The sequence below is a fragment of the Gadus chalcogrammus genome, chromosome 23 (assembly GCF_026213295.1).
Source record: "Gadus chalcogrammus isolate NIFS_2021 chromosome 23, NIFS_Gcha_1.0, whole genome shotgun sequence".
Classification (NCBI taxonomy): Eukaryota; Metazoa; Chordata; class Actinopteri; order Gadiformes; family Gadidae; genus Gadus; species Gadus chalcogrammus.
The window spans coordinates 21,502,307-21,516,347 of NC_079434.1; the positions used below are offsets into that span (position 1 = coordinate 21,502,307).

General features: G+C 47.0%; 1 protein-coding gene across 1 annotated transcript in view; it reads left to right on the forward strand.

Moving 5' to 3' along the window:
• shrprbck1r (sharpin and rbck1 related) overlaps positions 1-12,928 on the forward strand; it is a 16,732-nt gene extending 3,804 nt beyond the window's left edge. Inside the window, exons 8-14 of the mRNA XM_056584027.1 lie at positions 301-471; positions 8,275-8,435; positions 8,615-8,726; positions 9,448-9,627; positions 9,722-9,820; positions 10,339-10,482; positions 10,826-12,928. Of these exons, the coding sequence (XP_056440002.1) occupies positions 301-471; positions 8,275-8,435; positions 8,615-8,726; positions 9,448-9,627; positions 9,722-9,820; positions 10,339-10,482; positions 10,826-10,906 (948 nt within the window). The 3' untranslated portion in view covers positions 10,907-12,928. The remainder of the gene's footprint in view (positions 1-300; positions 472-8,274; positions 8,436-8,614; positions 8,727-9,447; positions 9,628-9,721; positions 9,821-10,338; positions 10,483-10,825) is intronic.
• The last annotated feature ends 1,113 nt before the right edge of the window (positions 12,929-14,041 follow it).

The following is a 14,041-nucleotide window of genomic DNA, read 5'->3' on the forward strand; positions in this document are numbered from 1 at the left end:
TGGCTGCTGCGATCTGTCAGTGGCTGTCTGCTTGTGTAGCGCGCGTCAGTTCACCAGGTCGTTCAGCGGCGGAGGGAGCTTCACAATTCAATGTATGATCTGCTCAAGCTTTAGCAAACTAAACATATGGAATTTCTTCTGCCTAAAGAGTTTGTCATTTGGTGTAAACCTCCAAATGGATGTTGGGGGTGTGTGTGTCTGTCTGTCTGTCTGTCTCTGTGTGTGTGTGCACTTATAAATAGACCCACAATGACAACATCCAAAGCCCGTCCAGTAAGGCCATGTTCTGTGTTGCCCCAGGGTTGGCCCTGCCCCTCCTGCACCTACATCAACAAGCCCACCCGCCCGGGCTGTGAGATCTGCAGCACGGGCCGCCCCGAGGGCTACGCCATCCCGGGGGCTTACCGGCCAGACCACCTGGAGCTCAGACGCATCCAACAGGAGAAGGAGGCCGTCAGACAGTACCAACAGGTAGGAGGAGAATACTCATTCACTCACTCTCTGATTGGGTAGATCGGTTAACCCTTTGCTCCACTGACCCAAATGAGTTCAAATAGACTTCAGTTTGATACATAGGATCATTAATGACACGTTTGACCCAAATGGGAAGGGAAACAGGAAGGAACAGGGGACTGGAAAACGGAATATTCCCTGACCAGGAATCCTCAGACAGAGGAGATTCCGACATTTAAACTTATCAGACAAATGAAGAAAACAAATGAGTGCGGAGAGGGACGCCGGCAGCGCAGCCTGGGGCGGGGCCAGGGTGGGCGGGGCCAGGGTGGGCGGGGCCAGGGTGGGCGGGGCCAGGGTGGGCGTCGGCAGAGGCTCTCCCAGGTTAACTCTCTTCTCTTCTATCTCTGTGTTTTCTGAAGGAGAAGGGGAGAAGAGAGGAGACGAGGAGTGAGACCAGGAGTGCCGGTGCTCAAAACTACTCGCTGCTACTCAACCTCGACCAGGATCCCTAAACACACACACACACACACACACACACACACACATGCATACACATACACATACACATACACATACACACACACACACACACACACATACACACAAACAAACAAACAACATATACACATCAGTGGCGGCTGGTGGTTTTTAAAGTGAGGGAGGAAGGACTGCTCGCTTGGTTGCCATTGGCCTGCTTTCACTGTTAGTGGCGTATGGTGGCATAAGTATGTGAGACTCAAGTTGGTTCAGGGTGTTTTTACACTATAGCATGGAGGGATAATTATGTGAATAAAATTGATACAAATTCACCAGTGGCACAATGTACTTTGAAAGCTGGTGTGCAGCATGTCTTTGAAATGGGCTACAAGGGCAGGAGGAAAGGATGCAAAGCCAATTAGTCAAATCAGGCCTAATCTTGATTTGTATAACTAAATAAAAGAATCAGGCCCTATCATGTGACCTATATTTTCCCTTGATGACCGAAGCTATTCCTTAGAATTTGGCCATGTTTATTTTCAGCTACAGTTGTTTTAAGAAAAATGAAGACAAGACCAAAAGGGATGCATTTAAAATGCATCATGCTCTGAATCATTCACTAAGATCCTTCCCACAATATCAAACCGAACGGTCAGAGTAACAAATAATTAAAAGAACAAAAATAACATTATTTCACAACTATTTACGTGAGCTGTAAGCCTAACATTGTTTGAGGCAAATTTGGATGTTAATGGCTGTTTCAGAATGTTGTTCTTTTTTTAGGGCATTTAGCAGACTCTTTTATCCAAAGCAAATTACAATAAGTACATTTGTCATAAGAAGTGCATCAATAGATCGCTGTCGGTACAGAAAGGTTGTTCATAGAACCAAGTGCAACAATCGCTAGGCTAACCAATTCCCTGTGTTACAGCAATGATAGCAGCTACTGCAGTTGCTACACAGTTAAGTACTATAATACAACAATACAATGCAATACAGTGTACAATGGTGGCCAGAAGGGGGAGGGTGGCTATGCAGAGTCGAGGTGGACTCTGAACAGGTGAGTCTTGAGTCTTTTTCGGAAGATAGTGAGCGACTCTGCGGTCCTGAGAGCGGCAGGGAGCTCGTTCCACCACTGAGGTCCCAAAACCGAGAAAAGTTGTGACTTTGCTGAGCGGCCTTTGCTAGCTGTTAGTGATGGCGGTACCAGGCGTCCAGCTGAGGTAGTTGAGCGGAGGGATCGAGCTGGGGTGTGTGGCTTTAGCAATGCTTGGAGGTAGGCAGGGGCAGTTCCATCGACTGCCTTGTATGCCAGTACCATCGTCTTAAATTGGATGCAAGCTACTACAGGGAGCCATTGGAGGTCCCGGAAGAGGGGGGTCACATGGGAGAACTTCGGTAGGTTGAACCCGAGGCGCGCTGCCGCATTCTGGATGCGCTGCAAAGGTTTAATCGCAGAGGCAGGGAGTCCAGCCAGGAGCGAGTTGCAGTAGTTGAGGCGGGAGATGATCAGTGATTGGACCAGGAGCTGAGCTGCTTCCCTTGTGAGGAAGGGCCGGATTCTGTGGATGTTGTAAAGTGCAAATCTGCAGGATCGGGCCACCGCAGTGATGTTTGCGGTGCAGCATAACTGATTGTCCAATACCACACCGAGGTTTCTGGCAGTTGGAGAAGGAGATGCAGTGATGTTCTCAACGGTGACCAGTCAGTCCATGTGTGGGCAATAGGGATGGGCAAAATGATTCTTTTCCGGGAACTAGTTCTTTCAGTTCAGTTCACTATAACGATTCGTTTATTTGATTCGTTCGTTTTGATTCGTTCGTTACGTCAGATTACATCTTAAAAAAAATAAAAAATAAAAAAACTTATTTTTATAATTTTTTTTTTTTTAAATTGGTCATGGGTCTGGATAGGACCGTCAAGACCGCAGTCCGCAGTTTGCAGATGCCTGCTATTTAGTATGTCCAACGTCCCACCAATATTTATACCACTTACTTACTCTCTATATTTCATTCATGGTTTTACATTTATAATTTTATTTTACTTTACATTTAATTCTTCATTGTTCAGGCATTACCGAACTTGCATGGTCATAAATAAAAAATACGAACTGCAGTTTAATTTCTTTGTTTGTTCTAAAGTTGACGTAGAATGGAGCAAAGACTCCTGGGATTGGGAAATGCGTTTATCCAATAAACAGATGGAGGTCAAGTCTATTTTCGAAAAAATGTAGGGGGATATATGAGTCGAATGGTATGACCCAAGATACGTCAGACAGAGAAAGCGCGCATATTCGACGGTACCGCCTTGTCATTGGTTTACCCAGGTGCCATTCCAACACCATTGCTACCTCTCATTGGCTGAATCTTTGAGAAAGTTGTAGACTCAATCAATGGAAGTCGCGGGGAGACGGAGCTCTGTTCGTTTGTATATTTTATTTACGTGACCATATGTTTGGTTTATGTTAAAAAAAAAGAATCAAAGAACCAGTTCTTCTTGTTTTGGGGAACCAGTTCTTGTCGTTCACGTTCGGGATTCGTTCGTTGTAACGAATCAGTCGCGACCGACACATCCCTAGTGGGCAATCTTTCCCTGGTTTAGGAGGAGCTCAGTTTTGTTGAGGATAAGCCTCAGGGGATGGGCAGTTGTCCAGGTGCTGACGTCCGCCAGACATTCCGATATGCGTGTTGCAATCAGGGCTTTATCAAATGAGCGGAAAGAGAGAAATAGCGTCGTCTGCATAGCAGTGATAGGAAAAGCTTTGTGATGCAATCACAGAGCCCAGAGATCTGGTATAGAGGGAGAACAGAAGAGGCCCAAGTACAGAGCCTTTAGGGACACCAGTTTCAAGCGTGCAAGGTTTGGACAAGGAGCCATTCCATGTCACTTGATAGGTGCGGTTCGTCAGGTAGGATGTGAACCAGGAAAGAGAAGATTCAGCGATGCCAAGTTCGGCAAGAATGGCAAGGAGGATCTGGTGGTTCACCGTGTCAAATGCTGCGGACAGGTCGAGGAGAATGAGAACCGATGAGAGGGACGAGGCTCTGGCAGCACGGAGGGACTCAGTCACCGCGAGGAGAGCCGTCTCAGTGGAGTTTGCCTTCTTGAAACCTGACTGGTGAGGGTCAAGGAGGTTGTTAGATGAGAGATAGGAGGACAGTTGGTTAGCAACGGCACGTTCCAGTGTTTTAGACAGAAATGAAAGAAGAGATACTGGTCTGTAGTTCTGGATGTCGGTGGTATTAAGAGTTGTATTTTTGAGGAGAGGCTTTATTCTGGAAGTCTTGAAAGACGCTGGAACAATGCCTGAAGGAATGTTTTGTCATGGTGTTAAGCCAATTACGATTGAGGGACTTCTTTTATAGATCAAGTCAATCCTCCTCGCTGATTGTGTTGCAAAGATATCAGTGACCTGGTCATACCAAACTGGATCGGTAGATCTGGCTTGGTAGGGTTACCCTAACCCTACCAAGCCGTTACCCTAACCCCAACGGAGGAGCACCGATAAATAGGTAGGCTCAGCGCGGCGCTCCGCGCATTTTACTTCGAGACCTTGCCCAACTTTTGCCGGTGGAAACGCCAATATAAGCGAACCGAGCCGCACCGAACCGCAACAAACGGTAACGCACCTCTCGGTGGAGACGAAGCATGCGACCGAGCGGGTTGGTTGGCTCTCGTAGCCTAGGCTTGAAGGGATAACCCCTCCCTCCGGGCTGATCCACCACCAGGGCTCCTTCTTATTGGTTCATAGCACCGGCAGGGCTCCTTCTTATTGGTTCATAGCGCTGCCAGGGCTCCTTCTTATTGGTTCATGGCACCGGCAGGGCTCCTTCTTATTGGTTCATAGCGCTGCCAGGGCTCCTTCTTATTGGTTCATAGCACCGCCAGGGCTCCTTCTTATTGGTTCATAGCGCTGCCAGGGCTCCTTCTTATTGGTTCATGGCACCGGCAGGGCTCCTTCTTATTGGTTCATAGCGCAGCCAGGGCTCCTTCTTATTGGTTCATAGCGCAGCCAAGGCTCCTTCTTATTGGTTCATAACGCAGCCAGGGCTCCTTCTTATTGGTTCATAGCGTTGCCAAGGCTCCTTCTTATTGGTTCCTAGCGCAGCCAGGGCTCCAGCCTATTAGTGAATAGATTTTGGCACAATTTCAAACCCTTAGCTAGTCACACCCACTCAGAGGAGGAACTTCCCCTCCCTCCCATTGAACTCATGTTATTCACCGGCACCGGTCTGGGCAATCTTTCTTTTTTATTCTCAACAATGTTAAGGAGGATCTTCTTCCCTCTCCTCACTGGAGAAGCCTCCACTCCACTGACACACACACACACACACACACACACACACACACACACACACACACACACACACACACACACACACACACACACACACACAGGATAAACCTACATGACTGCTAAGCTAGAATGTATTTGATGTATACAATAAATGATTGCATATTCATAGAGGATATACAATTATCCTCTTGAAACTGACAGAGCATCATACACACAATGGTGTATTTTACCCCAGATGTTTTCATGATGAAGTCTACCAGCCTATTCAGATTGCACTAACCACATGAAATGGTCTTCATGAAATGGAGTCCTGAATTTGTAACCCAATAATATTAACAGCCTATATTTGTGGAACTGTCCTTTGTTTCTGTACTCAATTACGTACTTTTTCCCAATGTTTTTTGGTATGGTATTATTTTATTTGGAATACGATCCCATTCATTCAGATATCTGATTGGTGGTGTGTGACCATCTTTAAGGAAAAACCAAACGACAATGGTTAGTTTTAAGGGACTTGGGTTAGAGTCAGTACTGACGTCACACAGAGGGGGCGGTGTTGAGGTGCTCATCACTGGCTAGTACCAACAGCTGAGTGGGAGGGAAGGCTCAGAGCTTGAGACTGAGTGGAGATTATGAGGTTAGGGTTAGCTAACCCTAACAGTTGAGGAGGAGGGGAGGCTCAGAGCTTGAGACTGAGAGGAGATTATGAGGTGAGGTTAGGGTTAGCTAACCCTAACCCTAACCCTAACAGCTGAGTGGGAGGGGAGGCTCAGAGTTTGAGACTGAGAGGAGAGTATGAGATGAGATTCGGAGTGAAAGAGAGTAACCCGATGGACACATGTTGCTCGGCGACTTCGGTGAGAGAACCTTGTGTATTTGTATGTACGCGGTGAACTGAGAGAAGAATAGGAAGCGCGGGCTGGTTGCCTGTAGACTAGTTGCCTGTAGACTAGTTGCCTGTAGACTAGTTGCCTGTAGACTAGTCGCCTGTAGACTAGTTGCCGTTGCTGCGGGATGCCGGGCTGTTTGCCCATTGTGGCTGTGGACCTGTGGTAAGGCCCTCGTCCATAACCCCCTAGATAGGTTAGATAGCACTCAGCAAGGGAAAGCCTAGGGACAGACATAGGTTATGGGCTGCCTACCCAGGTTAGGGTTAGGGTTAACCCTAACCCTACCCAGGTTATCACGAGGTCGGTAGGTTAGCTCATCCCAGTGGGGCTGAGGGTTGCACAGTATTTTTACGGATTGATCCTTTCCAAATCTCAACTTAAATGTACAAAGTTTTTAATATGTATTTTAATATGTAAAAATAAGGTCACTTTTACCAGGTAACGTCAATCAAACCTTGCACCACCCAATATCTGATCAGCGAGTGTAGATCCTGAATAACATTAATTTAACCTGAAAGATCAAAGAGGTTTTCGGATTCCACAGTACATGATTCCCTTACTCAAGCCAACGCGCTCGTGTCAAAGCTCAGCTGTCAGGATAGTTCTTCAGTTCTCTCTGACTCTCTTTGTCTGTTTTTGTCGTTGACTCTCTTCTGAAGGCTCCGAGGTGCTTTTACAACTGAAGGGCATTGGGCATGTTGTTAGTTCTGCCGTAGCGTCTCGTGCGGTTCTATAGGCAATGTGATAATAAATAAATGAAACACAATATTTGACTCGACATCCAAGTTACATTTATGAAATAGATTAAATCGGACACAGTGTTAAAATAAGCAGGAGAAAATCTTACACATTGTCACTACTACTGACTAAATAACTGACCTAATATATTCTTAAATTGATTAGATGAAGGTTTTCTATTTTGCACAGTGATGAAATGTAAATGTTAATAATAAATAATAAAATGTTTAGACAAAACTGTGTGTGTGTGTGTGTGTGTGTGTGTGTGTGTGTGTGTGTGTGTGTGTGTGTGTGTGTGTGTGTGTGTGTGTGTGTGTGTGTGTGTGTGTGTGTGTGTGTGTGTGTGTGAGGTTGAAGATGAGCCACATAATATAACGTATAAATGCTAATACGTTTTAGGATTTACCCTGCAAGAGTATCTCCACACCCACCTCCCAACCACTCCTCCGTCTGATCCCTAACCCTAACCCAACCACTCCTCCGTCTGATCCCTAACCCAACCACTCCTCCCTCTGATCCCTAACCTTAACCCAACCACTCCTCCGTCTGATCCCTAACCCAACCACTCCTCCCTCTGATCCCTAACCCTAACCCAACCACTCCTCCGTCTGGTCCCTAACCCAACCACTCCTCCCTCTGGACCCTAACCCAACCACTCCTCCCTCTGATCCCTAACCCAACCACTCCTCCATCTGATCCCTAACCCAACCACTCCTCCGTCTGATCCCTAACCCAACCACTCCTCCGTCTGATCCCTAACCCAACCACTCCTCCGTCTGATCCCTAACCCAACCACTCCTCCGTCTGGTCCCTAACCCAACCACTCCTCCATCTGATCCCTAACCCTAACCCAACCACTCCTCCCTCTGATCCCTAACCCAACCACTCCTCCGTCTGATCCCTAACCCTAACCCAACCACTCCTCCGTCTGATCCCTAACCCAACCACTCCTCCGTCTGATCCCTAACCCAACCACTCCTCCCTCTGGACCCTAACCCAACCACTCCTCCGTCTGATCCCTAACCCTAACCCAACCACTCCTCCGTCTGATCCCTAACCCAACCACTCCTCCCTCTGATCCCTAACCCTAACCCAACCACTCCTCCCTCTGGACCCTAACCCAACCACTCCTCCGTCTGATCCCTAACCCAACCACTCCTCCCTCTGATCCCTAACCCTAACCCAACCACTCCTCCGTCTGATCCCTAACCCAACCACTCCTCTGTCTGGTCCCTAACCCAACCACTCCTCCATCTGATCCCTAACCCTAACCCAACCACTCCTCCGTCTGATCCCTAACCCAACCACTCCTCTGTCTGGTCCCTAACCCAACCACTCCTCCATCTGATCCCTAACCCTAACCCAACCACTCCTCCGTCTGATCCCTAACCCAACCACTCCTCCGTCTGATCCCAGGCCAGGGAGGCGGAGCGCAGGGAGAACTTTGCCCGGCTGGTGCAGTTGGATGGCCAGGAGGTGGTGTGCAACCCTGAGGCAGTAGACTGTAGGATCTGCTATGGGGACCTCCAGCCGGGCCAGGGTGTGCTGCTCAGGGAGTGTCTCCACTGCTTCTGCCGGTAATGTTTTGCTCCCCAAGAACTGACATGATCTCATTGTTTTTCTTTGCTATACGAGTGCAATTTAAATTTTTTCGAACTTGGACCCCATAATCACACTGCAAATGACTTCAGGTTTCTTGGGGTTAATTGTGTCCGTGTCCGTGTGTGTGTGTGTGTGTCCGTGTGCGTGTATCCAGAGAGTGCTTGCGCTCTGTGATCATGCTATGTGAGGACCCAGAGGTGGCGTGTCCCTACAGAGACGAGACGTACTCCTGCTCCTGCACCCTGCAGGAGCGAGAGATCAAAGCTGTGAGTTCACAAGAAAACACCTCATCATTAATTCAGCCAAAGCATCATGTAACAATACCATGTTATGCTGCCATCGTATCTCCATATACATCATTTCATTAACATTACTTTTATACATATAATGAGGTATAATTTTTATTGTAGATTTGTCTGTACATATTTGTTACCTTTGCTTATCTTAATACCGGTGCTTTATAAGAAAACCCAATAGACTAACAAGAAACAAGAAAATGATGTACATCCAGGGACGGACTAGGACTGAAAACAACCCTGTGGGGCATTCAGACTGGGGCTAAATGATTCATATCCATCCCCCTAACCATAACCCATATCCATCCTCCGTCCACCTCCGTCAAAGCTCCATATACGTGATTCCGTGCGCTTCCCGATCAATCAGGGGACGTCGCCGGGCCACCCCAGCTGTACGGCCGGTCAGGTTAACGGGTGTGTGCTCCCCAGGTCAGGTTAACGGGTGTGTGCTCCCCAGCTGTACGGCCGGTCAGGTTAACGGGTGTGTGCTCCCCAGCTGTACGGCCGGTCAGGTTAACGGGTGTGTGCTCCCCAGCTGTACGGCCGGTCAGGTTAACGGGTGTGTGCTCCCCAGCTGTACGGCCGGTCAGGTTAACGGGTGTGTGCTCCCCAGCTGTACGGCCGGTCAGGTTAACGGGTGTGTGCTCCCCAGCTGTACGGCCGGTCAGGTTAACGGGTGTGTGCTCCCCAGCTGGTGTCCGGGGAGGAGTACGGCCGCTGGCTGCAGCGCGGCCTGCAGGTGGCGGAGTCGCGCTGCGAGGGCAGCTACCACTGCGCCGCGGCGGACTGTCCCGGCTGGTGCGTGTACGAGGACACGGTCAACGTCTTCCACTGCCCCGTCTGCCGCCAGCACAACTGCCTGCTCTGCAAGGTGCCGAGCATTGAGACTAGAGAGACAATGAGCCAGGATCCTTAAGAGCCAGGATGTCCTGCTCTCTAACCCTCTCTCCCTTCCACCTCTCCAGGCGATCCACGAGGGCATGAACTGTAAGCAGTACCAGGACGACCTCACGTCCAGAGCCATAAACGACTCAGCGGCCAGACGCACCAGAGATCTGCTCAAGGTGGGAGCCTTGTTTCTGCCAAGCTGTTTAGGCTGCGGACCCTAACCCAGTGTTTATTCTCTTTACAGTGTTAGGCGTCTCTTGAATTCATTTGAAGCGGTGTTACATACACATACAACAAGATGATCACAAACAATGACTTGATTATACTAGATTACAAAGTTCTTACACATAAAATATGTTGAGTAAAAAGGGGGACTTACAATGGGGAAAAAAAATGCTTCTTGTTTGTCTCTTGCTTGTGTAAATTTGACCAGACAAATTTGCAACAGTCTCTGAGGAACCTTTTGCGACCACCTTCTTTATTCTTTGTAGTATATTGGTCGACAATCTTGTTGTTTTTACATGTTTTGCTTTCTCCCCCGTTAGGTTTAGCTAATCTTAACCCTAACGCTTGTTGTCTCCTCCGTTGGGTTAGGGTTAGGGTTAGCTAACGGAGCTAACCCTAACCCTAACCCTCGTTGTCTCCTCCGTTGTTTCTATGTGGCGTCCATGATGTGGAACGCTCCCACGGCCAGACCCTGGTGCAGTCGGGGGAGGCCATGCACTGTCCTCAGTGTGGCATCATTGTCCAGAAGAAGGAGGGCTGTGATTGGCTGCGCTGCACTGTCTGTCACACTGAGATTTGCTGGGTGACCAGGGGGCCACGCTGGGGCCCCGGGGTAAGAAAGCCCTCCCACTTTAGGATAATTAATAATAATAATAATAATAATTAACCCATTCATCGCGGCTTTTCAATATGTCAACGAAAAAAATCATGTCTTAGTTAAAAAAGATATATAATTGTTATCTTTTTAATACATTTGTTGGAAATGTATAATCATAATATCCGAGTAGTTGCGTACTGTGCATCCATTTTAAAAATTTGACGGAATTTCAAGAAACTTCCAAAGAGCACAAACCATAATCATTGTAATACATCACCGGATCTTATCCCACTACAAATGTACTTAATTTGTTCTTACACAAAGACAAAAAATGTAAGGTTTGTGTGTTCTTCACAAGGGTCCCGGGGACAACAGCGGGGGATGCCATTGCAACATCAACAAGCAGAAGTGCCACCCCAAATGTCAGAACTGCCACTAGGCCAGTGACCTGGTGTTGAGGCTCTGGAGAGAAGTCAATCCAGAGCTGGCATCTCAAGGGAAGTGTCCATGGGAAAATCTAACAGCACAAAACATGTTTACCTCCTCGTTGGTAACCTTGCGCTTGTCATCGATTAAAAAACACAATGCAGTTTGAATATTTTCTTGGTTCAGCAGTGGCACTGGAGGGCTGATGATGTTTGATGCTTAACCATTTAACTTTTTGAATTGTGTTGGTTAGCTTGCCTTACAAGTGCCTCTAGTTGTGAACAGGTGTCGGAAGAAGCAGGTAATGTAGTGTCTTGGCCTTTTTAAAGAAAATAAATAAATATATATATAAATATATATGCACTGCAAATTGAGCAATACAGACAGGTTTTTGTTTTTTGTTTGTATTTGTTTGGCTGTTAAATAAAACGGAAGTGACCTTATTTTTGTAGCCCACAAATGAAAATTACTGTTACAAGGATATAGTTTATGGGATATTTAATCGAATTCCATGTAATCCTGATATTGTACATTTTGCCCTAAAATTAAACCAAATCTATACGGTGAGCGGAGTGTTTTTGGGTGTGCTTGTGAGTTTCAGTGTGAGACATTCAGTTTGTTTACATGCACAGCTTAATCAGATTAAAGCCATAGTTCGACCATGCGCCTCAATCGGACCACTGCAATTGTCAGAGTATACATGGCGGTGAGAAAATCGATTCATTGGCCGAAGCATTTCATACCATGGTAAGGTAGGTGGCGCTGTACCCATTTCAACTAGTGGTAAAAGAGCCACCGGTTGAGCTCTTTACGTCACTAGCAACAACAAATTCAGGTGGCATTCGAGAAAGATGTTTTCAGTAGGCAGCTGTCAGTTCACTTCAGGTCCAGGCCATTTCTCGGACGCTCCATTGTTCCGACTTCTCGGTCGTATGCAGACTCCTCCGGCGGCGGCGGAGCAGCTCCTCCGGGAGCCCGCATACGGCAGCAATCCCTTTCCTCCATGTCGCGTTTCAATCTGGGTTTCAGAGAGTCAAAGCCAATGTTCCTTTCCCCCAATTCCTTCTCCACCATGGCCGAGATAACCCCCACTACGAGTCTTTACTTGTTGCTGAGGTACCAGAGAGTCTTAGAACCCAATGCAGTCTTTAAGATTCATAATATCAGAGAATATCCCCATCAGCAATGACTGAATAGAGATCGTAAAAAAACAAGACACCGGCTTCCTCCATCTTCTTCGCCACCTTTTTAAATGAATCTCAGTTTCTCATTTTCTGACGGCGACAACAAGACTATCGTCTCCTTATACTTCCGGCTCATGGCCCCCAGTAAAATCTCGAGCATGCGCGGAACGCAAAATCCGTTTCCAATCCGATTGACCGTATACATGCACGCTTAATTCGACTACCAATCGAATAATATAGGGCTCTTAAATCGACTAAGAGCAACAAGATTAGATTCGACTTTAGTCAGACTAAGGTGTACACATGCATTTTAATAATCCAATCATAGTCGGACGAAGCCAATCATTCGATTTTCTGGAGTGTCATGTAAACGCACTGATTGAGTCAGTGATTTATGATAATGTCTGGGCCTTTGTCAGATAAAATAACTAAATAAATATGTCTGTTGACCATTTTTTGTAGAATTTCTTGGGGCAGCATTAGCTCAGGTGGTAGCGCGGGTTCACTGGTAGTCGCAAGGTGATCAGTTTGATCCCTGCTCAGAACCGAGCCGATTGTCGAGGGTCCTTGAGCAAGACACCTAACTCCCGAGCGCAGTTCATGGCCGACCCCTCGCACCCAGGTCATGGCCTCTTCATCCCGCCTTCCTTCTGGGAGAAGGTTGCGGCTGCCTAGAACTGCAAAGACCCGTCACAGACTAAGTTTTTTTCCCCTCAGCTGCCAGGCTGGTATATGACTTTGGCTACCAACCATAAATGATTCTGATGATCTGAGGGCGACAGAGCACGCGTCGGCGAGATTATTTTAGCAATTTAAAGCTTTATTCTAATGTGGACATTTGCTTAACAAAAAGAGAAGAGTATTATTGGCAAATAATTGATAAAAAGTAATAAAAACAGTTTGTTTCTATAAATGTGTATTTCTTAATCGTTTTTAATTAGTTGAAGACAAGCAATTACTTAATTTGATCCTACAGTGTGGTAACACTGCATTGTATAAATAATAGTGTAAAATGATGGTAAGATATACTGTGTCACTCGCATCACACAAAGTGTATAAACAGGTAACTCTCGGTCCCGAAGAGGAATATTTTTGTCTCTAATTTGGACTCGCTGGCGACTTGGAATAGAACCTCTTTGGACACCCACTCGACAAGCCTTCGCCGGACCAACGTGGTCTTGACTACAGCTCTGCAAGAAGGTAAGCGCCATGCTGCCACTGTACCCGAATGTGTTCGACGGCGGACTTGTGTGGATGTCAACAGCGTGGAAAGGACGACACCGTTATACAGGACTTGAGGGGTATTCCATCAACCAAGCTAAAGGCAAAGCCGGGCTTATTTCACTTAGCCTCGCTACTGTCAGCTAGAGTTGGGTTCCATTAACGTGATTTAAGGGAATCTCTGCTAAGTAACCATGGCAACTTATCCAACTAAACAAACCTGCCAGTTTCCTGAAACCTTAAAGCCTTCTTAACGCTACGTCATTCGTAACCTCTACTTCACGTTCTACCTTAACATCTCGCGTGTTTCCCGAAACGTTCTTTGCTACGAATCTCTTCCGTACGTCGATTGTTGGTAAGGTTGGTCTAAAGTGCTCGTAGAATCTTCTTAGCTCTACCGTAGTGATGTTTCAGCTCCTGACGCTAGTCGCCGCCGCTGTACAGTAACCTTAAGAAATCCCCGTCGCGCATGGAACTGCCACATTGGGCGTCAGTTTGGTTTGAAATGTGCTGGGGACAGAGATGCATTCGGAAGTACATTTTCAGAAGTGCTGGGTACAATGAGGATGCATCCTTTTTTCTCTCTTTAGTGCCGGTAATGAAAGGTTCTGAAAGACGGCATACCCATGTATTACTAAGGAATAAAATGTATACAAAATCTGTCTGGCACGTTTTATGAAGAAAACGTTTCCAAAAAGCATCGGACATATGACCCAGTGTGCTGCTCCATGTATCCAATGTTG